General features: G+C 36.2%; 3 protein-coding genes across 3 annotated transcripts; 2 read left to right on the plus strand and 1 right to left on the minus strand.

Annotated features, from left to right (window-relative positions):
* The first annotated feature begins 204 nt into the window (after nucleotides 1-204).
* LOC148957275 (importin-5-like) lies at nucleotides 205-17,840 on the plus strand. Its single transcript, XM_089115591.1, has 26 exons — nucleotides 205-348; nucleotides 1,836-1,913; nucleotides 4,178-4,367; nucleotides 4,814-4,916; nucleotides 5,306-5,399; nucleotides 5,872-5,973; nucleotides 6,422-6,547; nucleotides 6,785-6,860; nucleotides 7,533-7,580; nucleotides 7,750-7,837; nucleotides 8,022-8,128; nucleotides 8,596-8,720; nucleotides 9,124-9,609; nucleotides 9,994-10,386; nucleotides 10,679-10,724; nucleotides 11,104-11,163; nucleotides 11,709-11,821; nucleotides 12,432-12,543; nucleotides 12,829-12,884; nucleotides 13,031-13,153; nucleotides 14,318-14,392; nucleotides 14,498-14,575; nucleotides 15,007-15,073; nucleotides 15,871-16,099; nucleotides 16,368-16,509; nucleotides 16,942-17,840. Exons 1-26 carry the CDS (start codon nucleotides 208-210, stop codon nucleotides 17,029-17,031), a joined length of 3,348 nt encoding a protein of 1,115 aa, XP_088971717.1. The 5' UTR covers nucleotides 205-207; the 3' UTR covers nucleotides 17,032-17,840.
* Nucleotides 17,841-19,346: 1,506 nt separating this feature from the next.
* Nucleotides 19,347-23,814, minus strand: LOC135684775 (rRNA 2'-O-methyltransferase fibrillarin). Its single transcript, XM_065200430.2, has 9 exons — nucleotides 23,670-23,814; nucleotides 23,276-23,362; nucleotides 22,805-22,894; nucleotides 22,341-22,388; nucleotides 21,725-21,993; nucleotides 21,133-21,265; nucleotides 20,568-20,680; nucleotides 20,263-20,408; nucleotides 19,347-19,915 (listed from the first exon to the last, which is right to left on the minus strand). The coding sequence occupies exons 1-9, from the start codon at nucleotides 23,680-23,682 to the stop codon at nucleotides 19,891-19,893; spliced, it is 924 nt and encodes a 307-aa protein (XP_065056502.2). The 5' UTR covers nucleotides 23,683-23,814; the 3' UTR covers nucleotides 19,347-19,890.
* Nucleotides 23,815-23,818: 4 nt separating this feature from the next.
* Nucleotides 23,819-27,680, plus strand: LOC135684251 (ATP synthase F(0) complex subunit g, mitochondrial). The gene is made up of 2 exons (XM_065199722.2): nucleotides 23,819-23,972; nucleotides 27,291-27,680. The coding sequence occupies exons 1-2, from the start codon at nucleotides 23,891-23,893 to the stop codon at nucleotides 27,548-27,550; spliced, it is 342 nt and encodes a 113-aa protein (XP_065055794.1). The 5' UTR covers nucleotides 23,819-23,890; the 3' UTR covers nucleotides 27,551-27,680.
* The last annotated feature ends 66 nt before the right edge of the window (nucleotides 27,681-27,746 follow it).

Consider the following 27,746-nt stretch of genomic DNA (forward strand, 5'->3'; position numbering starts at 1 on the left):
ATAAGATATTATTTATATTTTGACCACACCCTTAAAGAGTGAGACGGGCACTCTTTTATCGGCAAAAATCAACTTTTACTGCTCCGAAAATTTTTTGGCTTCGCCAGTAATCTCCACTCGAATCAACAAGAATAGTGCTGCATCGCAGGGACTATCGAGTTTGTTTAATGCTTCGTCGCATTACCGCCATGGCTGACTCACGTGCGCATGGTGAAAAACGCATGCGCGCCTCGATCTTCCTTTTGCCAAGTTGCCAAAGTTGCCGATATGGCGAGTGAACTGCAGCAATTTGAAGCCCTGGTCGGGGAGTTGTTGAGTCCACAAAATGACGTTAGAAATCAAGCTGAGGTAGATTTTTTAACGATTACTACTCCAGAAGCTTTATATTTTGGGTGATTCCTCTCAAAAATGAACCAGGCACCCTTATCAATGCTTAGGCCCACTTGGTTTAATACCGATCCATCCACACCTTTATCCAATTTGTCACGGCGACCATTCATCCGTGAATCAAATAACTTCTAAAATACTATACAATGAACTGTGATGGTTTTCAAAATTTTGCGAATTTATTTCACTCCAATCCATTAAGTTGACATTGTAACTTTATAGATGTTTCGCAACCTGAAAATTATTAACCTGTCGTGATAAAATTTATGCCAAATGCTTTCGAAAAGGGTGCTTTGTCTAGAATAGACAAATAACTTTAATAATGATCACGAATTTATCTTATTCTCGATATTGTGGCGTAAAGTAATGCGTACTCCTTGATATTTTTTTATTGATTCTCAATTTTTAGACCATCATTTGGCACCATATAGAATCCTCGTTTGGCATTTTTTCATTGCTGTAAAGCCTTACTTAAGTCTTCTGAGTAAACTTGGCTTTTCAAATCTGGTCAAATCTGTCAATGAATGGCAGTATGTACAAATCATGACTCATGAGCTGTCAAAGTCAGTTTTTGTATGGAGACTATTGTGTGGAGATTTTGATTTGAATATAATCAAGAATATTGAGGCACCAATATCCATCATTTCCCACTGCACAAAGAGATTTTCCAAGCAGTTCTCTTCTCTTTGGGTTAACAACAACCTCCTACTCTTTTTAAACATCATTACTGTTTTTTTTCTGACTGTTCTTTTTTTGCTGTTATTTTTCTCTATGTAAACTGCGTGTTTAGATTTATAAGTCACATCTACAGTGGGAACCAGGTGACAGTGTGTCTTTTCCTGCTGTGGTTGTGACCAGAATTGTATTGTAGATATAGCTGTAGTTTTAATTGATAGAAAAAAATCAGATTTGTCATCATTCTCTATTTATTAGGCCCCGAAACAAGATTTTTAACTTAATTTGTTGTCTTACATGGTATGGAATTCTGTTGTAAAGATACCAGCTTTAAGAATGGCCTTCACCTCATGCTGTTGACTTTAGTTCCAACTGCCTATGTCATTTCTCGCATTTTTTTATTCTCATTAACTTATATAACTGACTGATTCTATAAAGGTTCCGCCTTGAGCTAGCTAGCTGTTTCAACAACAGTGTACCAGAAGGTTTATCAATCAATAAATAGTTCTTGAACAATAGTTGCCTATATTTATGATAGATATTGAGTCATTTCTTGATGATTTTTGTGATTTTTTACCAATTTATTTTGTTTTGCCAAGATTGTGCTATACAGTGTTGGTATAGTCACCTTTGTAGTATCTTTGTTGCATTTGCTGTTTCTTATGAAATGGCTACTTGGTCAGGTTATTTCACTAGACTTGTGGTCAGTCCATGAGAGGTTGTTGCTCTTTGCCTCTTCCCTTTTTATTGATTTTTTTGCAATTTTATTACAGGCCAAATACAATAGCATTCCAGACATTACAAAGATACAATTCCTGCTAAACACAATGCTAATGAGTCAAAATATGGAGGTGAGTCACCATATGAAATCTTTATATTATAATGATTTTTAGGATGGAAAAGCAACATAGTTTACAAAGAGACTAAATATTCAATTACAAAAGAAAGGTTAGATAATGCATCATCTCAAGTGTAGCACAGTCCTGGTAATATTAGGCATGCAATCGCACCCACACTCCTCCACACATGTGTAAAATGGATGTTTAAATCGAGAGAGATACTTTGAAGAATGATGATTTCTGCGAGTGGCTATACTTTTCTTTCCATTTCCATCATGTAATAATCCAAGGCTAATCAAACTGCTAATATGAACGACGACGGCTCTCCCAAACTCTAATACTTAAACAATCCAATGAAGTATGAAACGAGGCACAGTGCAGTCTTTCTCAAGCACTGCCTGTCCTAAATCCAAACTGGGCCACAAGAGCTTTTGCAAGCCTCTTGGGTGAAACGGTTAGCTACCTCCTGGTGTTTAGCCTTACATGTCTAATACCTTCTGAAGCTCTCTTCGAATCTCTCCGGATCTCTCTTACTATGTATATTTATATGTACAAGGAAATAACAGAAAAGCATAACTAAGCAAAAAATGTTGCTAATGATAGACTACGAGATAATTCTAGAAACAGACGAATGCGCAATATGATGTAATCCTAATGAGGGGTAATCCTACAACAATATAATTGAATGCACTGTAATACTGCGTGGTGCTGTGTCGCAAAGACAGAACATTCGAGACACAAGGGGGATTTCCTAACAATCTACATAATAAATGAAATAGCTAGGTACACTTAGGCTGGCATTATTTTAGCTCTATTACACATGCCTTACACTGCTAAGGCATGCTTTTTATCACACGCACAGTTCCATGTTTTCATTTAAGATTCTTTTTTTTTTATTTTTATTCATTTCTTCTTATTTTCATGTTTTCGTACTTACCCCATGCCAGTCCATTTTGGTCAAAATGATAATGTGGGTGTTTCCATGACTCCATTTTTATCTGTACTCATATCTTTTGTTTGAGCTCTTTCTCCTGAGATTGATTGACTGCGTTTTTGAATGTCTCTGTCTTCCCTGTTAGTAAGAAAATGATGCAGTTTGAAATGATTCCGTTTTGGAATGACTCCACTGTGTTTTTGAATGACTCCAGTTTGGTATCACATGACTCTTTTTTTGAGCGTTTTAATGGAACTCAAAATCAAATATTGGAGTAATGGCAACTGCAGGCCTTTTCGTAAGAAATAGCCCACCCGAGTGGCCCATCGCTCGTGTGATTTCTCTTGCGCGAGCTCTGATAGTGAAAAAATTGTTCCTATTATAAGGAACCTTTGTTTAAGGTAATATTAAATGAAAATGAATGGTTACAATGATTTGTAATGCACTCCAAGAAAGACTAAATCCTCTTTATCTTTGTTTATAAACTTTATATACATCACGAGGGCCATAGAGATGTTATTGCTGGAAGACCGCAAAATGTTGTTCCATACCTTTAATAAATGCTTTCACTGCCCAGAGAATGCCCAGAAAGTGCTATTGTAGTTTAAAAACTGAGTACCTAAAGTATCATAAACATTTGTGGTGGAATTGATTTTCAAATGCATTTTTTCATTGAGGTGTGGTTAAGTCAACTTACTGATATTACCTGTGTTTTGATGCTTGGTTCACAAAAGATGACTAAAATTGTGTTAATTGATGAGACATTTATTCCTCACAATTTACCGTTTTGCACAAGCAATCAAACATGCACATGGTTTGGTTTGCGCAAGTGCTGATGTGATCGCGAGTGATTGCTCGGGTCACACGAAAAAGTCTGCAACTGGGCCTAAGAACTTGTATGCTTTTTGTTAAATTGTTTCGTTTTCAAGAAACTTTTTCTAAATTCTGTAAAAATTATTTGGTTGTATGAAAACCTTGAATGCTTTTTCAAACAGTGATACACCCCTTCAAATGCATGCATGGCATTTAGAAGTGTAAGGTCTTCAAAAAAATGGAAGGTCTCCATTTTATGGATCGCACACCTAAACTTTTCAAGGCGTGCGATTACTAGCACGCCAACAATTTTCTTATTACCAGGACTGGTGAAGCCTGTCTAATTTTCATGTATGATATTAATATAATTTTGTAATTGATTGTGGTACGATCAAGCAAAATTTCCCAGAAAGCAAAAACTTCAAGTCTTCTGTGTTTACTTTTATTCCTAAGGCTTGGCTGTTTTTCTTTGACCCAAGCTTTCATTGTGAAGACTTTTATAAGTATAAATCCTTGATTACCATTTCAGTTTCGTGTCATGGCTGCTGTTTTGTTGCGTCGTTTGCTGAGCAACCTTGAAGACTTCATCACTATTGTGCCAGCAGAAATACAAGAACAATGTAAGGTACAGTTACTGCAAGGTGTCCAAGTTGAACATAATGCAAATATGAGAAAAAAGTTCTGCGATACCATTTCAGAGCTGGCAAAGTGCTACATAAGTAAGTGTTTATAAACGTTTTGAACTTATCTACCTAAGTTTATTGCCTGTTAATTAGCAATAGTTTCTGTCACAAAAGGCACCCTTACATTTTGGTTACTTGCATACCAGCTATAAAATGAAATAACATAAGATAAAATTACTGTTTACCATGCAAAATTACTACAAAATGGAAATTTTGGTCCACTGTTTACCAATCTGTCATATAGTGCTAAATACGCTATAGGCAAAGCTGCTCATGCTTTGGTGAATAAAACAGGACTAAGTTGCAACTTGAGTTTCATGCTTAATGCGATTATCAGGTATCTCTAGTATCAATTTAGTATATTTGTAATTTATGTTATAAATATGATAGTTTGGGATATTTTTATCTCAATCAAATCGAACAAGAAGTCAATATGAATTTTAGAGAGGGGTATCGTAACTAGTTTCTTCCTAATTTTCTAGCTGATGAAGGAGCAAACCAGTGGCCTGATATTTTGAAGTTCCTTTTTGAATGCTGCAACTCACCATCAGATGAAGTTAGAGAAGTCCCACTTCATATTCTACAGTAAGTTCATTAAACAGGAAAAGTAATTTTTCTTGTATGTATTGAGTTGCTGTATGCAGTAGCTTTCATGAAATACTTAATACATTCAATAGATATATGCTTGTGAAGATGTTTATGGGATAAATGGTGTTCAGTGACTTGATTCCTGTCTCGTCAGGCTTTCATTTCAAACATATTTCAGTTTATCACAAATCTGAAGTCAGACAAACTGGCATAAGGGTTAGTTGCTTCGTAAAGTAATTTATTTTGTGAAAATTGTACTTTATTGTTTAAACAATATATGTGTAAATTTTTTGACCAAGCTTATATTGTCATTGTTAATTTTATTTGCTGTTTGATTGCAAATGAGCCAAAGTAGATTCTCAGCTATAATAACCAATTATTTTCAGTGCTTTTCCTGGGATATTTGGAACACAACAAGATACCTATTTACAAGTTATTAAGGAAATGTTGCTGCACAATTTACAAGTACCACAGACCAAGGTACAGTTGATGTTTTAACTATTTTATCTTGAAGATCATAAACTGAGCGAATTTGTTGGCTCAGTTGAGCATCTTACATTTCATCACTTTTTTTGCCCTATTGCTGTTCAATTGTTTATCAGTACAATTCCCAATGATGGCATCTCTTATGAGTTTCTTCAGTGAAAAAGAATCTTTTGTTGCCATATTTGGAAGCTTTTTCAACCCTTTATTCTAATCAACAGTTAAATTCAAGCATAAATTTTGTCACTGCAGTTTATACCCTTGAGCTTTCTGTGGTTATTACATTAGCCTTTTTCTTTTTTTTAATTGGTATTGTTGCGAATGTTGTTTGTGTCCTTCAATCATGTCTACTTTGTGGCTTCTTTATGAAAGGCAATATGGGAGACGGAACAATTTTATTGTTTATCTATTTCTGAATCTGCAATTTACTTCCTATTTCTTGCATAATTGTTTCTTATTTATTTTGTAGATCCATTACCTCGCTGCAAAGGCAACTTGCACATTTGTCGTAGAGTCACTTGATCAAGCAAAACACAAATTGTTTTCAGACTTAGTACCAGGAATTCTGCAGGTATATATATATCTATTTATCACTGAAACATAGATTCTATAGATACCTCACATTAGCTAACAAAAGGGTTAAAAGCTTTGTATGGGTATTTGTGGTTTTGTTGCTCATTAAATCACAATAATATATTCATAATACAAAAGTCTTAAGGCAAGTTGTTGCGATGTTTGCCATTACGAGGTTAGCAAAACTACCCTTGTTGTATCATTTTTTTTAAATATTCTATTTTGTGAAATACAAATAAAATTAGTTTTTTCCTCTTTATTCTAATTAGAATGAAAGAGTTAAATTGCAAGAAGGATCAGGCTAATAGGGTAATAAGCAACTAATTATAATTTGACTTTTCTATGTTAAAGTCAGTGTAAATGTTATATATATGCTATATGTTATTACTTCAAGCCCTTTATTTTTATGCATGTTTCTGAAAATATTTTATTGATCAATTTTACAGGCCATTGAGGCAAGTGTTAAAAGTGAAGAAGATGATGCAGTTTTAAAAGGTTTTGTAGAACTAGCTGAGACAGCTCCACAAGCAGTGAAACCAAACATACAAAACGCAGTTACCCTAATGCTTCACGTAAGTTCAATGGTTATTGTCATATTTTGTAAATTTCCTGGATTGAATAAGATTTCTTGTATAAGACTTTTTTCATTGACATGGAGGACCTGGTCATTGAGAGTTGGTAACATGGGCCACATATATTCAGCTTTTTGAGTGGTGGACAGGCCAGTGTATTTTAATGATTTTTTGCTTAATGTTTTTGCTTCTATTATTTTGTGCATTGTACAGAAACTGTTGTTACTTAATTCTTAGATCGTATCAAATCCAGAGTTAGATAATTCCTGGAGACAACTTGCTTTGGAAGCAATAGTGACCTTTGCTGAGTCAGGTAACGTCTTTAGGAAATGTTTGAATTTCTTGGCGTGTTAGCAATAGCAAGATCATCTCTTTGCTAAAGAAACTGTTTTGTGCATATTTATAATAACTACATTCAGCTTCCTTACAAAGGTAGTGACAATTCAAATGAATGCATCTTAGTACCTTATCCAGTCAAGTCAGTTCCCTAGATTTTAGTCAAATATCAATTTTTCTTCTTAAATATCTCTCTCCAAGGCCCTTTTCCACACAGGTTCCCATATTTGCATAGGGCCCCTCCCTCCCAATTTCAAAGTGCTTTTGGCATTAGTTGGTCCAGTCACTGCCAATTGCTACTAATTGATTAACCAACAATACAGTCACAGACATATGAGCAATCAACCACATTCTTTGATCGACTCTCCAGTGGTTAATTAAGACCAATCCCTGTGTCCAGTCACAGTAATTAAGCATGCATGGTCATTAAAACATGAAATTTTTAAGCACAATTTTGCTGCTCTAATCGCTTAATGAGATTACGACTAATAGGTAATCGTATTCCATCTGATTGAATGATCAGTCAGCATTCATGTCATTAATCGATGAATTGGCTATTTACAATTGACTTCAGTCTAATCACAGGACTTGAACAAATGAAACAACATTTTGTGATACTCTTTCAATGACAGTTGCAATTTCCTTTTAGCTCCTGCGATGATACGAAAGCATGGAGGAGAACTCGTCCCAAAAATAGGTATTGCACCACTAGGCAACGATGCGTGAATGTAACTTATTCTTTCCCCATGTAGTCTTCCTTACTTTTGCCTTATTCTACTGATCTTGCTTTTTAAAGTATTTCGAATTTTCAGTAATTTTAGTCAGTGTTTCTCCGAGTTTTTCAGTTTCAAAGTTCTTCTTTTCAGTCCCAGAAATGCTTGCACTGATGGTGGATTTGGAGGATGATGCAGACTGGTGTATTTCAGATGACTCGGAAGACACTGAGACTGACAGGTATGTTCTTTAGCCACCTTTGAACCACACCTACGTTACTTTCAGCTGCCATTTCGTTAATCAAAAGCCATCAACCTAACACCGAAAAAAGATAGCATTCTTCCAGAACGTCGCCACGCATGTACTACTTTAATGAAGCCATGATTTTGTACGCGTGATGGTAAGAGTAAGTGTTGTTTTTCAGTAATCCAGTGGCAGGAGAAAGTGGACTGGATCGATTTGCTTGCGGTGTTGGCGGGAAAATTGTCTTTCCTCTCGTGCACAGGACCATTCCTATTATGTTAAAGAATGGTGTGTATCCGATCTTAATTTTTTCCTGCACATTATCTTTTTGCGAAGGTAGTGTCTTTATACAGTTCCAGTTGTTTGTTTGTCCGATACTCATTTCCTTGTTTAATTATTTTCATTTGCAAGAATCATTTGCATGCACAAACACTTATTACGCTATGAGTCATCTCGCTATGAGAAAGGGACACCGGATGTTACCACAAGGATTACAAAACCCAAACTAACTTGAATTAACCATGTTTATCGCTTGATCATAAAATGAGGGTGCATCCGTCTCATACATTGGATGTGTCCGTCTCATTTATAGATGTGTCTTTGTGATTTATGAGTGTGATAAGCAAACATGACTGTATCTGAGAGTTTCTTCACTGCATGGGACAAAAACAAACATCCAAAACATAAAAGTTTATGGAGTAGTCTGTTTATAAATGCATCAGTGCCAATTGCACAGTTTTGTTGCTTTTTGGCAGATGATTGGCGATACCGGCACGCTGGCTTGATGGCAATCTCTGCTGTAGCTGAAGGATGTAAGAAGCAAATGGAACCACTACTCAAGAGCATCGTTGAAGAAATCCTCCTCCACTTAACAGACCAGGTTCAGTTTTTCTTATCACGTGTTTTTCTTCTCCTTGCTGGTCAGAATTGACTGGTTTTTAGCACTAGGAGTAACTTCTTGGGACTTCGCCATTTGAGATCTCGATTTGTCATCCACCAGCAGATAAACAGCCTCTAAAGAAGGCTATTTTATTGTCCCGTTTGTCATTCGTTTTTAAAATGAATCAAATATTTTCAAAGCTTTCTGGCTTTCGTTTTTGAGATTGTTTCATAAATCCAGAAAAAAGATTTCAGGATGTAATTCAGTCGTTTGTTTGCAGTTTTTGCGTCGCGCCATTTATTAAGTCAGGTCTTTATTTTGTATTAAGTTTTTCCAATGTTAATGAACAATTCTTTTTCTTTTTGCCATTATGATAGTTTATAAAGGGATCATCTATTTGCAGCACCCAAGAGTTCGTTACGCGGCTTGCAATGCGTTAGGCCAGCTCGCCACAGACTTCAGCATCCTCTTTCAAAAATCCTTCCATCAAAAAGTTTTGCCAGGGTTGCTGCAGGTTATGGTCAGTGACTCCTCCTTCCCAAGGGTGCAAGCCCACGCAGCTGCTGCCCTTGTTAACTTTTTTGAAGACTGTCCAGTGAATGTTCTTGAACCTTACTTGGACGCTGTGATGCAAAAGTTGGAGTTTGTCTTGTCGGAAAAGATGCAGCGGCTGACGAATGTAGGCAGTCGCCTCGTTTTGGAACAAATATTAACGACTATAGCAACTGTAGCGGATACTGCGGAGGCTAAGTTTATAACGTATTATGATCGGTTCATGCCAAGTTTGAAGGTAATTTTTGAGAATGCAGTCAGCAAAGAATACCGTCTGATGCGTGGAAAGTGCATCGAATGCATCAGTTTGATTGGATTGGCTGTGGGGAAAGAGAAGGTAAGCGCTCCTGCTAATGTTCTAATTGATCTTTACGAAATCTCTCGCTATTAATTAAGGAAATCCAAAAAGTATTTCTTTTTCATAAGCCTTTCTAAATATCCATTTATTATAAAATTGGATTTTAAAGATTTATCCGAAAGGTTATTTGTTCCCAATTGGTTAAAATCGTGCTTTTAGTAATTTTATCAAGTTCATGATGGAGAGGCCTCACTTAACTAATGCAAAGAAAATATTGGCTCTGTGAGTAGATTTAAGCAACCTTTATTCATTAAGGGTTAAGTACTTTTCTTTTTCTTTGTTTTGAAAACAACGTTTTAGTATTTGTTCCTTGTTCATGATGTTCCCCCAGGCGACAGTAACCAAAATAATTTCTCCATACAGTTTTTGCCTGATGCATCCGCTGTGATGCAGCTCCTCCTCAACACACAAAGTGGAATTCAAGAGCTTGAAGACGACGATCCGATAATTTCTTATTTGATTTCCGCCTGGGCTCGGATGTGCAAAATAATAGGAAAGGACTTCGTTCAGTATCTGCCAGTTGTGATGCCTAACGTCCTGAAAGCTGCGCAAATCAAACCGGAAGTGACAGTTTTAGATACAGATGACCCCACAAGTGAGGACCAGGACAAAGAAGGCTGGGAGTTTGTCAATCTCGGGGACCAGCAGAAATTCGGTATAAAAACAGCCGGGCTGGAAGATAAGAGTACTGCTTGTAAGATGTTGGTTCATTATGCAAGAGAGCTCAAGGAAGGGTTCGTTGATTACGCTGAACAGGTGCGGCTTTTCTTCTGTACTCGCCAACGGCTTACATCAACTCCATTTTTTCAAGAATTTATAGAGAACAGCCATTCGGCAGTACTGATTTAACAGGGGGCCCTCCATTTAATTAAATATAAAAGTTGCTAACTAGTGAAAAGAAATGAATTACATCAGTTACAGTCAAAAACTTTTATATTTCATGACTAATTATAACCTAAGTTACCCTAAAAATCTAATTACAACCCCTTTTTTTACTAAGTTTTACATTTTGCCTTTCAACAAATATGTTATCATATTGTTTTTGCAGGTTGTCAAAATAATGGTTCCACTTCTGAAGTTTTACTTCCACGATGATATCCTTTCACCAGTTTGAAGCTTAAGTATTGATTATAGATGAATCCTTTTTGCCATTCTTTGTACATTTTCTCCGTTCTAGACATAATATTCAAAAATCCAATAGCTGGCCGGATCTCGGAAAAAATATCCGGCCGGAACCTAATTTCCATTAATTCGGCGATCTGGCACTTGATTATCCGGGCTACCAAATATCCGGTACACCCTTATTGTACAGGCAATTGATTTCATTTACATTTTATATAATTTTGTAGTTACTTGGTAATTGTATTAAGTATGAACTCTGATTTGCAACGTAGAACTGTGCTGTTATATGCACCTTAGTCCTCGCAGCTTTGCCTCAATGTGTCCCGCTACAATGCCTTAATATAATAATACAGGTTCGAATAGCAGCTGCAGAGTCATTGCCACATTTGCTTGAGTGTGCCAAGATCAGAGGTATGTATAATCGTATCCCTACATTTCATACCCTTTGCCACCAGAGTTACAGATTTCGAACAAAAGTAAAAGTCCCCTGTAAATTCAAATTCTTTGTCTTAAGGTGTTTTGGAGATCCAACTTGCTTGATACCAGACTTCTCCTAGAAGTTAAGTCACCTTCTGGCTGATGTAGATGTAGACCATAATACGTCATCCTATTGGTCATTTTTATTGATCGACGTTATTTTGACCAATCAGATAAATAGCTCTATTCCTGGAAGTAGACACGTGATTTAGCACAGACTTGTTTATTTGTCCATATAAGCTAATTTTGGACCATTTCCTTTGTGACGCGGGCTGCAGTTTTTCCTGGTCTCAGTGTCTTCAGTGGTCAGCCATTAAGCTAATCAATTCTTGTCTAAGATATTACATTTTGTTAACGTGAAGCAATTTGTGCGAGCTCTCATACGATCAAGCCTAATAGTGCTATACTTAATGCATTTGTTGCACAATGGCAAATATTTAAATTTGTAGATTTTTATAGCAAGAATTAATTGTTTTCAGGCGATGCATATTTACAACAAATGTGGGCTTTTATTTCTCCTGAATTGCTCAAGGCAGTTGAGGGTGAACCAGAGGAAGACGTCGTACCAGAAATGATGGACAGTTTTTCAAAGGTGAAACAATCAGTGACTTGATTTATCACTCTGAAATGCTCTAATGCGTAACTACTTGTTGAATTGGTTGGTTACCATCGAAATGGTTGCCATCGACTTTGGTCTTTGTCTCATTAAGAAGAATATAAGCAGGGCACAAACTCATACGATGTGCCCACTATTGATTTTGAAATAGAACGCTTAGTCGCACGAAATGTTTCAAAAAGGCCTTGCTTTTGAATCTTAAGAAGGTCAAGTTGAGGAAAAGACGAAAATACAATCATTTGTTTCCTTTGTTTCTAATGCAATTGCAATGCTTTCTTGCACCAAATTGTTATATGGCTTCGTCATTATTCAAGTGGCTTTGATTTATTAGTGACTGGTCCCAAACTTGGCACAGGCCATCGTTTTACTAAATTTGAGCAAGTATGCATTTGTGCAGAGGTACATAGTTTTATCGTTGATTAGTAGTCCTCTTCTTTTCTCATGGTTTCTTCGTGGATGTACAGTTATGTACTTTATCCTCAGTGCAATCCGTAATTGTTTTAGACAGTATTTAATCGAGTGCGAAGAAATGTAAGTCTGTTCTTAGAAAATACTGTCTCAATAAGCTTTTTCTTTTTCCGTCAAGTGTGTAGAGCTGCTTGGAGTTGGTTATATCAGTGCTGATCTTCTTGCTGAACTGGGAAAAATAATTCACGATAAATTACAAAAACATTTGGAAAGATATGCGGAAAGACACGGTAGGCCTTTCATTATGCATATCGTGGTTATGTTATGATGGTTTTTAATGCTTTTGTTGTCGACGTCTGCCAACTAGTTTCGGTTACCAGGCTCGAATCAGAGCAGGAGTGGTAGAAATTAGGTGAGATCAGGGATGCCAGGAACAGTTGTGCCAATTATTTTAATCAAATCAGCTCAAAGCTTGAATGCACAATTCCTGGATTGTTAGCAACCTAGTTTTCTTAAAAATGGTTTTCTCTGCTTGAAATGTCTGTCTTTTTATTTGTTAAATTTCATCTTCTTAGAAAAACGAAAAGATGAAGATTACGACGAAGAAGTAGAAGAAGATTTACAAGAAGAAGTATGTAGGCATAGTTTCTTTTGCTAACTGTTTCTAGAGCCTTGCAATTAGCTGGGTGTAATCAAGTGTTTTCTGTCCTTGGGGTATACATTTAGACCAAAATCGTCTTCTATCTTCTTCTAATTAAGCTTCTGTTGCTATTTCAGCACAACACAGATGAATACATTCTCAGCAAAGTTTCAGACATAATGCATTCCCTATTTATGACACATCGAGATGCTACAATCCCTTTTTTCCGAATGTTGCTTTCTGATTTTGTCACCCTACTGGTAAGAGGTTTTCCTTTTTCCATTTCATACTTTGAACTTCCATGTTAATTCCACATGAAGCAGTTTAACTCGCACATTATTAGCCAACACCCAATTTACACTTGAGTCAAAGGAACGCACCCGTTAGATTCCATTTTAGCCGGGATACTTTGAAGTCTTTTATGCCTATTATTAACCACACCCCAATTATTCTATTCGTCTTCTTTTTTCCTGAATAACAATTAGCGTTAAGAAGTAACACCAAATCTGAAACACGTAAACTACACCACATTAGTACACGTAAAAAGTAACAAGATACCACACAAAGCTTGCGCAGTAATTGCAATAGGGGGTGTCTCTTCGTAAAGAATTAGTGCGGTGATTTGCTGTAGTAATGTTTTATAAAATGCTATGGAAGAGAAAACACAGTCTTCAGTGTATGTGCTAGTGGATGCCTACCCTGGCACACAACCATACGACATGTCAATTGCTTTCGATACGGTACGGAAAAAATCACTGATAAGACATCGAGGTCACTGCTAGATTTGGACAAGCTACACATAATGAAAACATTTCTCGAGGAAATGTAATTGAAAATAAACATTAGATTGGGGAAAGATTTGAAGTGGTATCGGAAGAGGACAGGGAGAATTCTTACCCCCTTAACTTCAGATGTTCAGTTAACGCAAGCCCGAAATAGCAACTGTAGATCTTTTGATAAGATTCACTGGATGGCGTGTAGTGTATATCATAGTTGTAGTGAAGTGTACATAAAGCAAAGCTCATGGGAAAATAAAGTATCAAGCCAAGGTTTTACGTTGGTTGTTAGATATGTCTTTGATATTCTTTTTCTAGTAGCAAGGCTATTTTTTATATGAACGGTTTCAAACTAAAAGACTGGTTTTGTTTAGGTCTATGTAGGTTGAAACACACCATTGAACATGTGAAACACACCGTTGAAACACAACAATTCCGTCTAGCTGTAGAAGTTGATCAACAATTATAGTTTTTATGTCTGAAGTAGGATAGATTACTCATAAAGATTTGTTTTGAAATGCCATTATCCCTTAACTTCAAATTGTCTCTAACTGTAACTACAATCTGTTGTGCCTGTTAGTTATGTTTTTTATGTTTCTACTTTATAATTGCTGCGAATTCGACAGATTTTTTTCTTTCTTTTTGCAGCATCCAAATAGGCCAGCCTCCGATCGACAATGGTCTCTATGTATCTTTGATGATCTTTTGGAATATGCTGGACCGGTAAGTTTATACTTAGCCTGCTTTAAACGCAAATAATTAATAAAAATCTTCTCATTATCGTTTTTTGTATTTTTCTGTTGCCTGACTGCAATCTGTCTTTTCCAGAACTCAAAAGAATTCCGAGAGCACTTTACGAACCTGATGCTGAATTATATTGTTGACAAAAACGCCGAAGTTAGGCAGGTGAGCTAGGCCCTGATGTAGTGATGAAATATTATTTTCAAAATAACGTTTTGGTGGCGCAAAGTTTGAAATTGGCCTGGACATTTAACGAGTTTGACATTCGAGGTAAAGCCACAAAGTCTGCCTTTGTCAAGCGTACAAACTTGAAATAACTTGGAATACTTTTTAGGGGTCCGTAATTTTTATTTTTATAGTATTAGTGCATTATTTAGAAGATATTTATACTGTTATATTAGTGTTATTTTTTTGAAATCCAGTTAATGGAAAAAAGGTTGCCGTTCTTTGAAATATGTGGTGAAAGCAAACCCTGCTCGAAAGTATTTTTCAACACACAGTGAAATTATTATTGTACGAATATTAAATCTTTGCTAATAGCAGAATCTGGATTTCAGAGAGGTCCTTCAAATGATTTTGTTTCTTTTTGCTTCAAGGCGGCTGCATATGGCATTGGAGTTATGGCAATGCATGGTGGAAAAGAATTTGTTGATGTTCTGCAACGTAAGTAACTTTTTCTTTGAAGAATATGAAATTTTGACAGCCTTTGAATCCAGAAGGCCGAAATCTAGCATTTGGCAGTAGTGTGCTCTTAAAAATGAACTTATCAAAGGCATGATCAAAGTTTTACCCGACTATCCCTATTCCAAAATTTTAACATTTTTAGTAATGTATAGAAGTTCCTGGCACACTGGTCGACATATGACCGAATAGGCCTGTGGAAAACTGTTAAATGTGCTAAGCTTTTAAGAATGTGCGCGTACAAGGAGGGCTTCTTTTTAATGTCCCGTTTTAAGGGGCGCTCGTTAGTTTTTTACTATTTCTGCAGATCACATGCAGCATGCAGAAAATTAGATTGTTAGAAAACGTTTAACGATAAAGCCCGAAAGAGAAAATTAAAATGCATCTCGAATTCTCCTTTGAAAATACATGCACTGCCAAAGTTTGGAATTTATTGTAAGAGTTCAGTGTTAGACTACACAGATTTTTCTCTTCATGGCCAACCCTTTCAATGAATCTGTGGGTACTTATTAGAGCGATGGAGTTTCACTCGAAGGTGTGGCGCTCTTTTGAAGGGACCGCTAACTTGTCGATTAACTGTATTGTTTTGCTTTGCTTGAAATGGTCACGTGTTTATTCAAGTCCCTTTTGGAACTGTCAACGTGACTAACTTTAAGATAGCCCCAATTTAAAAAGGGTATTTTTTCAAAAAGGTGCCTGTCTTAGTACGCCTAGTTTCTTGCTGCTTGTGTATCAAAGAGGATTGTGAAATTATCTCTTTGGTTTTTTCCTTACCGTAGAGGCGATCCCGTTATTAGTTCAAGTTATAAGTCACGGAGAAAGTCGGATAAAAGAGAATGCAAATCCAACCGAAAACTGCATCTCGGCTTTAACAAAAATATGCAAATTTCACTCTGATATTGTCAATGTGGATGAGATTTTACCAACTTGGCTAACTTGGTTGCCGATAACAAAAGATATCGAAGAAGCACCCCATGTTTATGGATATTTGTGCGATTTAGTAGAACAGTAAGTAGCATTGTTTGAAATTTCCATAATTGGTTTTTATTTGTATAATTTCCCTTTTCTTTTATGAATACGGCCAGCAAGTTAAACATGATGAATTGATGTTATCATCCTGATGTATAGAATGAATTGAGCGCCAATTATGATTATTAAATGGAGAAGTGCAAATACCAAAAATCAGTTTTCCTTCAATGAATGGATAAATTTATAATTTTGAGAATTACAGACTGAAATTTCACCACTTTGAAATCATTCTCTTTTGCATTTTTAGAAACAATTCGACCATCCTTGGTGTAAACAATTCAAATATACCAAGAATAATTGCTGTTATTGCGGAGGCATTTGCAGAAGAGGTTTTTACGGAGGAAAGTGAAACAAAACTACGACTCACGAGTTTAGTTAGACATGTTCAGGTATGTGAATACATTTAGTTTTTATGAAATAAATATAGAACTATCGGCGTCCCTAGTTTTTATGAAATGAATATAGAACTGAATCTAATGTCACCTGGTGGCAAAAATATACCTCCCTTAAAGAAATCCTGTTCAATGTTTGGGAATCATTAGAAAGCACATTAACACAACCTAGAGCAGTGGCGGACACCTGGGGGCGGTCGCCCCATCAATGTTTTGGAAGACAATGGTCTTTTGTTCTAAAACAGGGTAAATGTGGCGCCTTCTTATCAAAACAAAAGGCTTGCCCTAAATATCTGACCAAGTGTCCGCCCCAGATCTAGAGGTGTTGAAAATATTTAAACTTCTAGTCTAATATCTAGCAACAAGCTTTAGTTATCTTCTTCTATTTAGAGTTGCATCGTTTGTAATGTTTCCTTTGCTTCTTTCCAGACGAATCCTGAAATGTGGAATGCCTGTCTGCATCAACTACAAGACCATCAAAAAACTGCACTTCAAGGATTGATGACAAATGGTGTTTAAATTAGGGCAGCATTCGTGAAGCATAAACAACATCAAAACTAAAACAGACATTGTTTCTCAACATGAAATGCCAAATGTTAACTCATACATTTCTCAACCCATCTTGCAGCGTTGATTGTTAAATTTTGTGAACAGATTTACTCGGTCTTGCAGAAATCTAAATTTCAAGTAAACGGGCAGGTAATGCGACAAATAAATGCATTACTATAGATGATCGATGAGGTTTGTTTGTCAATCACCAAGGTATTGATAACCAAAACTTGACTATGCATCCAGTAAGCGAACGAACAGGTTTTTCATTTACTGGATTACTGTGTTTAATTTTGTGTCATTAAGACCATTAATGCCTGTAAGCTTGAACGCAGTCTTCTGTTAAATCTAAATGCTGAAACTGGTTGCAGTTCTAAGTTCTTTCATTTGAACCCTGGTAAGTTACAAAAATTCTGCAGATTTGATCAGTCTTTCAAAACGGCTAAAATCCTAGTGAATTTTCTCAAACATGACTTATCTCGCATAAAGGACAATTTCTTTGTTTTTTCGTTCAATGCAACAAAATCTTCAAATTGTTGCTGTGGGTGTGGGTTATCAATATTTGTTTAATGGTTGGAAGTAACTGGAGATGTTTTTTGTAAACCCAGTCATATTCTCTCAATTTGTCATTCCCTTGTACACCAGTATTATCATGGTATTCAGATCCATACACGCTATTGTGTTCCCTGTACTAGCACGCAGTTTGTCGTGATTTGCCAAAGCTAATATTTATGCGAAATGAATTGTCTTGAATATAAAAAGCCAGATGTTTTGTAAAACTGTGTCTTCGTCATTTACTGTCTACTCTTTGGTTTTCGTGTAAATATTCCAAAGCCCTTTACAGTCTTCCTCCTAAAAGTAGTTGGTTGAATGTCGCATCATTCCTTCAATTTTATTTATTGCCTAGTCAAAACTTACATCATGTATTCATGACTTTTGAAAAAGGAGTCTTGTGTACAGGCGACAGGACTGTACTAAATTTCCACTATTGTTCAAATGCATTTTTCTAAACTGAAACAAAATCAAACAGCCTTTTCTTTTTTACATCATTAACTTCTTCTACATTACCTATTAAGACCTAGTTTGGTTGGTTGTGCAAGTTTAATCCGAGTAAAAAGCGAAAATACAATAACTATTGGATCACTATGTTTCTTTGAGCAAGCAAGGACACCTGCATGGGATGTGAAACCTTGCAAACTAGATCAACCTTGCAAAAAAATTGGGATGTCAAACCTTGCAAAAAAATTTAGCAATTGGTTTGCCCCTTTTCTTTGACCCTTCGCCCGTTGCCCTCTTTGTTGAAACTGTCCCTAAGAATAAGTGTTCTAAGTCATTTGACAAAGATCTTGAATCCTTGATTCAAGAAAATACGCTTCCCAAGGACCCTAAAGAAACTTTTTCCTTGCAAAATGCTGCTTCATGAGAAGGCAGCTCAACCGGTCTCATCACTGTAAGGAGTTTATGTTACTAGAAGGTATCGTGATGCCGTGATAAAAGAAAAAGTATTGGCCAAATTTTACGACTTTTTTGGGTGGCTATGAGGGGAAGAGAATGTTAAAACCCCTTTTTAACATCCCACGCAAATAGCAATACAGGGGAGGATTTAAGCAACAATAATTGGGGGGTGTTAGACACTAATTTTGGTGCCACACCCTCCAGGTCATTGGTAAATGATGGAAACGCATTTCAGAATCCATTTTTTAAAGATTGGACTGCTTTAGCACTTTAGTTTTATTTTATCAGGAATAACACAAGAACGTGAAAGACTTTTCTATATAAACCCCAAAACGAGGGGAAATTACGAAATAAGGAGGCCCTCCTGCAAGCAGAAAATGTTTGCGATGATGCCCTCGAGTTTCGCACCCCCTACACCCCCCGCTAAATCCGTCCCTGGCAATATCCATAATCTTTTTTGTACTCAAAAACCTTAACATGACATCACAAGCTGAAGTAACGAGGACTGTCAGTTCTAATATGGGTGGTCAGCACCCTTTCCTTGCAAATGCTAGATTTTCAAGGCTGTTGTAAAAATTGGACCAAACCTGACTATCATCAATTTAAGAAGAACTTGATTTAAGAAACTTAAAAGAGTTGCATCATCCCAGTTTACACACAAAGGCACAAATATGTTTGTGTTTGTATCAGAATAAGCCAAATTGCCAAGGCCTTTGCATTATATGAAAGAAACTTGACACCTGTTTCCATAATTAAATTATCGAAAACATCTATGCTGGAAAACGCGATATTTATGAGAGATTTTAAATATATCAAGGAATACAACGATCTGTATATTGATGTAGTTTATAATATGATACACAATACCAACTGTCTTTACATCAATTCTCTTTTAAGAAAAAACAGCCTTTCACCATTTAGTGTATCAAAAAGGCTTTTTTGTAATGCCAAGTATAAGAATCCTGCTAATCTTAATAAGATGTTCCAATACATGATATTGTAATAAAAACAATTAATACAATAAAAGCAAAATATCTCAGAATATGTTTTGGATTTCAGAAATCACTGATTTCTAGTCTCAATAGTAAATTTTAAATTGAAAGAAGAAGTAACAGTTTACTCTTTGTTAAAAGTATCTAATATCATGGAGAGTGTTTATCAGACCAAAACATATACCCAATAGCTTAGAATGTAAGATAGTCAAATTAAGGGTTATTTAAGAGAAATTATAAGGACCACTATTTTACATGTTGCAAAGTTTTTCATAGGTCTTCAAACTTTGTTCCAGAACACTGCATCATTTGATGCCTAGCTGCATCAATCTGCAACAAAAGGCTTTCTATGATGAGTATGGTTTGCAAGGCTTGTTGTCCTTTATGCCTTCTTCTTTGGTGGTGGCCTGAAAATTAAACCAAAAAATTGTTTCAAATCATGATGTGACACATAATGGGGAGTGTGACACGAACTGTACAGGAAAAGTGAGGAAAAATATTAAAAGTGTAAATATAAGTGTAAATAGTCTAAAAGTATAATAATAGAATAAAATGAAAAAGTGACACAAAGGTGCAGAGGAATTTAAAATATGTTTAAATAACCCAAACCTACTTTGAAATTTCAAGAAATACCCATTGGAAAGGTATGTGATTGGCTTGATAACTTATCATTATACACATATATGATGGACATATGAGAGTGGGAATTACATACCAAACATCAAAAGATTCATAAGTATGACCTACTGCTCACCTATAAACACCAACAACTACTGCATGATCTCTTTCATATGGTTCCAGTGTTAACTGTTCTTGAGGCTTCATTTTTTCACCCTGCATCTTTTTTACTTCATCAGCAAAAACTGCAGCTGGTTGGGCAGTTGAATCGATACAGTTGGCCTAAAAATCAGCAATTTATATCAGGGACATTATCTTAACACACTCCTTCAAATATGAGAATAACCAGAGAGAAACAGTTAGCTTATAGAAAAACCTACAAAAGGTTATAGTGAAGATATTGCAATTATAAAAATTAAAGCACTTTTAAACCTAACTCACCTTAATTGATATGACAAAATTTCCTTGATTTTTTAAAAAGTAGTGAGCATTAATTGCTACAATACGTGCTTGGTCAGGTTGGGCAACATCAGCAAATATTGTGTCTACCATACCTGGCAAAGAGACAAGTAAAGAAAAACTGCATATTTGCATATTTTTGGAATATATGAAAAAGCAGGTAAAAAGACATTTGTAAAATAATACTTTTCATTTCTATGACATGGAACATCATATATAAAATTACTAAGAATCCTTTGTGCTTGTATAAAGACATTTTGTATTCTTTCTTGTGTCAGGAAAACACATGTTGAAAAATTAATTCCTGCCTCTCTGATGATCCCCCCTCTAATAATCCCACATTCAAACCATAAGCGTGCTTAAACAATAAACCAGCAGCAGGAATACAAGAGGAATACTTGAGGTTGGTTGACAGCCTCGTTACTAGCTAATACACTTGCTGCCTTAATAGGACCTAACAGGTGGACAAAATAGGTAAATCACCATGAGGGTTGATTCATCCTCTTAACTTTTTTCAGCACAGGAAAAAACCTTATAAATAACTTACCAACTAGCATTCTGTACTTGTGAGGATGTCTAGCATCTTCTATTATAGGAATGATGTTGGTTCTTTTTTTAGCAACATTTATCAGATCACGTCCTGACCTGTGTGAAAATTCAACTGCATACACCAAACCTTCCTGAAAACAGAGTTTTTATTTTAGAAAATTGTCAAATTTATACATATCGGTAATCATAAGGCAAAGCCTGACAGAGGGAAAATTGTTTCCCTAAGAGTGCTGCCCAATTATATCAAACCACTCTTGGTTGGAATCAAACTCCAGTTTGCTGCTTTAAAAACTCGGGCTCATTCCATTGAGCCAAATGGCCCAGAGAAATGAGCAAAGAATCTCCAAAGCAAACACTGGAAATTTCACTGTAGCCAAGGCAGTTGTTATTTCTGTTTCGGCTTTAAGCCTTTGTCAGAGTCATTTTAACCATTTATATATAATCATAAGGCAAAGGCTGACAGGAGGAAAATCTACAAAATTATAAGAACTTTATATGAGATAATGAATCAAAGCACATTAATCTAAAATAACTAACTTACATGCAAGAATCAATTATTTAGTAAAGGTTTAGTACAAAAATGTACTTACTGGTCCAACTATATCAGACACGTGTGACACCGTGGTCCCAGATGCAGCACCAAGGTACAAAACTTTACTTCCTGGCTTCATGTGAATTTGATCGACACCACCCAATATGGCAGCTGCCAGTTTTGATCTAAAGGGATTCCAAACTCTGTATTCAATCTTTTCTCCTCCTTCAGCATCAACACTTATTTTCTTTTCTCCATAAACAGATTCCCCAGCCACCATACTCTTGGTCACCAAAGCATCTTCCTTTCCTCTTGCAATAAAGACACCTTTAAGACAAAAATATTTAAAGTGAGAAGTTAGATTTTAAAGGATAAGAGAGAGTAACAATATAAGCCTTAAGTGAAGAAAAAATACCTGGGGTTCAAGAAAGGTCCAGAAAAAACCTTAAAAATGATCAAGACATGTGAATGAGCGTCCTTAAAGCTATTTGTATGAGAGGTAAGTGATTCTAAGAGAAGTAAATTGATCTGAGCAAACAGCCTGCAGAAAAGTAACCAGTTTGCCCCTACTACCTCTTTTACCAACATTCCTGCAAAGCATTCTGCATAGTAGAGACCTAATCTTTTGGCTAATTCATTGAACAAGTAGCATAGAATTGAAATTGTTGACTAACCCTCGTGCCTATGTGCCTCTATGACAACTTTTGCACCTCCTCTAAACCCTGAAAGAAAAAGAAGTTCAAAATAATTTGCTTTCAACAGAAAATTTTTACAAAGGCTGATGCCAACTAAGCTACCATACATCCTTGGTGAAGCACTTGTCTTCTAAAAGGTGTCACATTTTTTCAAAAATATTTATATAGATTTAGAACTCCATTTATCTCAACATTATTTTTCACCTTTGGAACTTCATTTAATGACCTGCATATTTATTCATCATCTGAGGTATTAATGCTTCTTTCATTACAATAGGCCAGTTTTTTACTACAAGTCAAACCACAGTGGCAATCAGATTTGACCGTGGTAGCTTTGATGTACCAAATATAAGACAATAGCTATTGCTGAGGTTGGTAAAGAAATTATAGTTATATATTCAGAAATTTTGGCAAACCAACTTAAGAAAAAGCCTTGTTTTCACCTCCTCTGCCACCTCTTCCTCCTGCACCTCCTCGGCCTCTTCCACCAAAACCTCTTCCACCAAAACCTCTTCCACCCCTATCTCCTCCTCCTATTCAAAAAATATCATAGCATACTTTAAGAAGAACAGACTATTAAGTATAATGATTCAAAAATCTAATCTAAATGAATAATCTAAATGAAAAATCTTAATTAAAATCTAAAAAAATGTAAGTGAAGGGGTGATCTCCAAATGTGTAGAAAGATCTATTTGGGATTTAGATTGCACAGTAAAATGGCATAAAAATGTAGCAAAGAAAATAAAAAAAAAGTTACGACAAATATCAAAATTCAAAGTTAAAGCAAAATGATCGATAGAAAAACGCCTGGAAACAATTGATACATCATTGATAAATCTACTACTAAATTAAAGCTAGTCTTCCTTATTTTCCTGTTCAATCTGAAATCTACGGTCAATGAAAAACATGAATACCTCTTCCGCCTCCTCTCCCGCCTCTTCCAAAACCTCCACCTCCTCTACCACCACCTCCACCTCTACCACCACCTCCTCTTGAAAAACCTAGAAGAACAATTTCGAAAATTTATGAAATCAACATAATAAATAGTTGACATTACCAACATAGTCACTCTCACCATGCGACAAAAACAGACAAAAGGAATGGCAAAACTGTTACCAGATCCGGATTTATCGATGCTCACTAGCTGAGGCATGGACCCAAAGTAAAACCATTACAGCTATTTATAATATTAACAATATATAAATTTCTCGTTGTTAACCTTTGTTTGAATGAAGCTCGACAGACTGACATAATTAACACTCCGATCTTACCAAATAATGATTGTAACATATATTTTAATCAACCTACCTGGTCTTACCATTTTCTTTTTCTTATTTGCCTTTTTTCGGATTGATTTGGACTCGTGAATCAACGTAAATTCACGATCAACGAGCTGTTCTTGGCTGTCTTCTCTATCTTTCACGAAACCTTAGGCCCAAAGGAGCGCACATGTGTTGGTTCCCAGTCTTCTAACTCTAATTTCCTTGCATTGCATTTTGGGATAATCCCTCCTCGCTTCAGTTTCCAAAATGGCGAAACTTGTGAAATTTGGTCAGCGAGTTGCTGTCGCTACACCTGGCTTATTTATTCGAATTGCAAGCAAAGGGGGTGGTAAGTTATGAATCATGTTACTTCCAGAATTAATTAGGTTCATTTAAAATTCATTTGTTCTACAGACGTATAATTTCATTTCATTTTAGGACTGAGCGTAAAACACTATTTTAGTCAGCCTTTTTATCTATGCTGTTTGACAGACAAACACAGAAGAAACAGAAAGAAAAAGAGATTTTGCAATTAAGCTGTTATAAACGAAGCTCCATGAAACTATCTTCTCCATACTATCATACAATTTACAGCCATTGTATTCAAACTCAATGGCAAATGTTTCATCCAACCGCAACCATCCCGGACTGCTGAATATGGCTGTTTTCAACGAGATCTCGGACAGCGAGTTGTGTGTAATTCTGCACAATAATGTGTTAGATCCCAAGAAGGGATTATATGAGCGAAGTAAGAAAATGTACACGATTGAATCATCAAATCAATGCAAGCCAGGCTGGAAAACTTGCATATGTTCGCAGCGACGCTAGACTTCTTGTGCTCCCACCTGGCACCAAAATATCAAGCTATTCATATACCATACTATAGTAATGTATATATGGGCATCATTGCTTGCAGCTCAAATGTTTTCGCTCGCAGGTCGCAGCTGAGCTGATAATGTGCCGTTTGTTGCCCCTGTGAAAAGACCATGGCAGAACCATGGTCAACAATGATTGTACCATGGTCCGACAAGTTTTTCAACCATTGTTAACCATGGTTTGGCAATGAACTGACCATGGTACAAGCTTTTAGAGACAATTTTATGTTTTCATCACAAAATTATCTAGAGGTGATAAATCATTTAAATTTTTGAAATCCAGCTTCTAGCGACCTTAAATGCATCAAAATTTTCTGACTTAGTTCTGCCAAAACAAAAGAGTGTAACGGCTGTGAAAAACTATCAGCTGTTCACATTGATGATGAAAATGGAATGAAAGGAAATGTAGTTTCACCAGTGAGGTAATTGATGATATCCTGTTGTTGTTCCATTTAGGGACATGTATGCAAGGGGGACTGAGGTGTTCCTCGGTGCTTCCACTTGAAAAGATTTATCCTTTTTTTGGAAATTTTGGCTGATTGGAAGGATAGAAGAATGATTTAAAAATTAGATGGAGTTTGTGAGGATTTTTTAAGAAATTTGAAGGAATTTGCGGGCATTCAAATAGAGATCTAGAAAATTGACAAAAAGTTTATGTGATTGTTAGACTTGACAAGGTTTTCTCTTTCACTTGCTTGTAAGGATAAAGTAAATTAGCACCCTCTGCCGATGAGCAGTGAATCCAATTTTCAATCTGGTAAACAAGGGGACCAAGCTCCTCTTGAAAGCAAATAAAAACTGAAAAGCAATGCAATAATTTGGGTGGAAATGTTATCACTGATTTCCACAGGTGGTTTTAGTTATTAAGAAAAAACAGAAAATAATACTTCAACAGAAGATTAACGCTTGCTCGAAAATCAAATAAATCTGCCGAAGAATATGCTTGATGGCCTGGTGGTTATTAGAGGGTTATTAGATTAAAAATGGTATCGAAAACCCAACATTGAATACTCTTGAGAAAGTCTACTTTGGTGTGGCTGCATCTTCAACCCTGCAAAAGATGATTGGTCCCAGAAGCCAAGGTATCGAAACTTTCAAAAATGACTGTCGTAATTTTATGATTGAGTCGCTAAAACACACGAAAGCCAGGTTTGATGCCTCATCAGAAATCCATGACGTTATAGAATGTCTTCAGCCAAAAATGCAGCATCCCTTCAGCCACCATCTTTGTGCCTGGTTTCAAAAATCTTATCGTATATGAAAGAGATTTTGGACACAAATGACCTTGAACATGCACTTGAGACAGATATTTCGGGGAACATGACATGGTCTGACTATAGGTTGAAGAAAAAGGTGCAAAGAAGGCAGACGGATCAATGAAATTGCCCACTCTCATATAGTTTGTTGACTTGATAGCAACTTTCCCCTTTTCGAATGCGCCGGTTGAAAGAGTTTTCAGTGCTCTAAGGCTTATTAAAAGTGACAGAAGAGGCTCCCTCAAGAAAGCATCACTGGTTTCGCTCATGCAAAGCAGATTCTTGCTCAAGATGAATGGATCCTCTTCTTCAGACTTCACGCCAACCAAAAGCATGCTAGACTTGCTTGAAAGGATGTAGACAAAGGCGAAGGTGAAGGATCCGGTTCGGATAATCCAATTAACCTCGTGTCATACACGACAGGGAGTTTTTTGACTGCATCAACGAATCACAGGTCGCCTAGGGTCAGGGAACGCTCTCCTAGAAATATGACAACAAGCAAAACATGGTAGCTCTCCGGATTGTTCATGTCCGCTGTAGACGAATGTCACTGATTCTGAAGCAGAAACTTTGAAATAATATCTTTGTAAGCTTTTCAGTAGCACTGATTGAATTTATCATCACACATTTGTTGCTTTGAGACATGGGTTCCTCTTGTTGTTGAAAATATTGTTATATTGTTATTATTTTATTTTAATGCGGTGTTATGATATGATATCTGCAATGCTGCATCAATCAATCGTTAGATTCCTATGCTTAGAATTAATGTATTTTGAAATTAACAGCAGCCTTAGAAAAATTGCTTGAAGGTTTCTGCTAGCTTTGACCAAAAACTATAAACTGTGATATGATAGAAAGATATATCCAGTGAAATTGAAAATTGAATAAGCTTGAACATATGAAAAAGTACAAAACTAGCTATTTGTATGGAAACTTGGCGATTGCTTCTACAAGCACCTTCTAGCTCAAGCCCCTTGAATAGGCCCCAATCTGAAAATCGTCTTGATTAATACACTCTTGGAGGTAATGCGAGTATTAAAGGTACACAAACAGCTTTAATCAGCTAAAGATTGCCTTGATTGATACCCCTTGGGGCATAATGCGAGTATTAAAGGTACACAAGTGCGGGGTCAATACCTGCCACTCCTAGAAAGAACATAGGTCATTAATCATTACAAATCAAGTAACAGGGCAGAAAGAAATGGGAAGGTTTTTCCCACATTTTGGAGGGAATTTTGAGCAAGAATAAGGGTTTTTTCGGGATTTTGGTTGAGCAAAAAGTGGAAGCACTGGTGTTCCTTGAGATTTATTCAAATTTGAATAGGAAGTGCAGGGATATAGGATGGGCATATCTATTACATTTGATTTCATTGAGGGATGTTTGATTCCAATATATTAGAAATGTGTCGCCACATTTCCTGGGGGTATTTATGGTATGGTGGCACTTAATCTGCCTGAGCTTTTTGGCATTATATTGACTGCCTATAGGACATCTTATAAGTGCAGTCTTTTGATTTTGTTTTTTATTTTTCTTAGATGCAATGTCTAAAGCACAACCACATCTTGCTAAATTTTGGGCAAATGCCAAAGTAGAAATGGCTCCTCCAGGACCAAGTGAATTTCCAGCCATCAGAAAGGGAATGATTGAGATTAAGGACAGTTTATTGAGTGGTAAATTTTTGGAAAATTCTGTGAAGGATGCTGCTGCGAAGGGCCTGGTGGCTGCAGAAGTAGCATTTTGGTTCTTTGTTGGTGAAATAATTGGAAGAAAGAGCTTGATTGGATATAATGTTTGAATTGACTATAGAAGAATAGTACTATGTAACGTATGAAAAAATACTTCCTTGTTTACAACAATTTCATTGTGAATGGTGTTTTCGCTGTAATGATTGCAAACTTCATGATATGCCCATCAGTTTTACGTGATTGGAAATATTTTTTTGTGTTGGTTATCTTGATAAAGTTCCTATCAACCTTAGAAATACTAATAAC

This window comes from Rhopilema esculentum, unplaced genomic scaffold (genome assembly GCF_057945365.1).
Source record: "Rhopilema esculentum isolate cy_ngs unplaced genomic scaffold, ASM5794536v1 HiC_scaffold_34, whole genome shotgun sequence".
Classification (NCBI taxonomy): Eukaryota; Metazoa; Cnidaria; class Scyphozoa; order Rhizostomeae; family Rhizostomatidae; genus Rhopilema; species Rhopilema esculentum.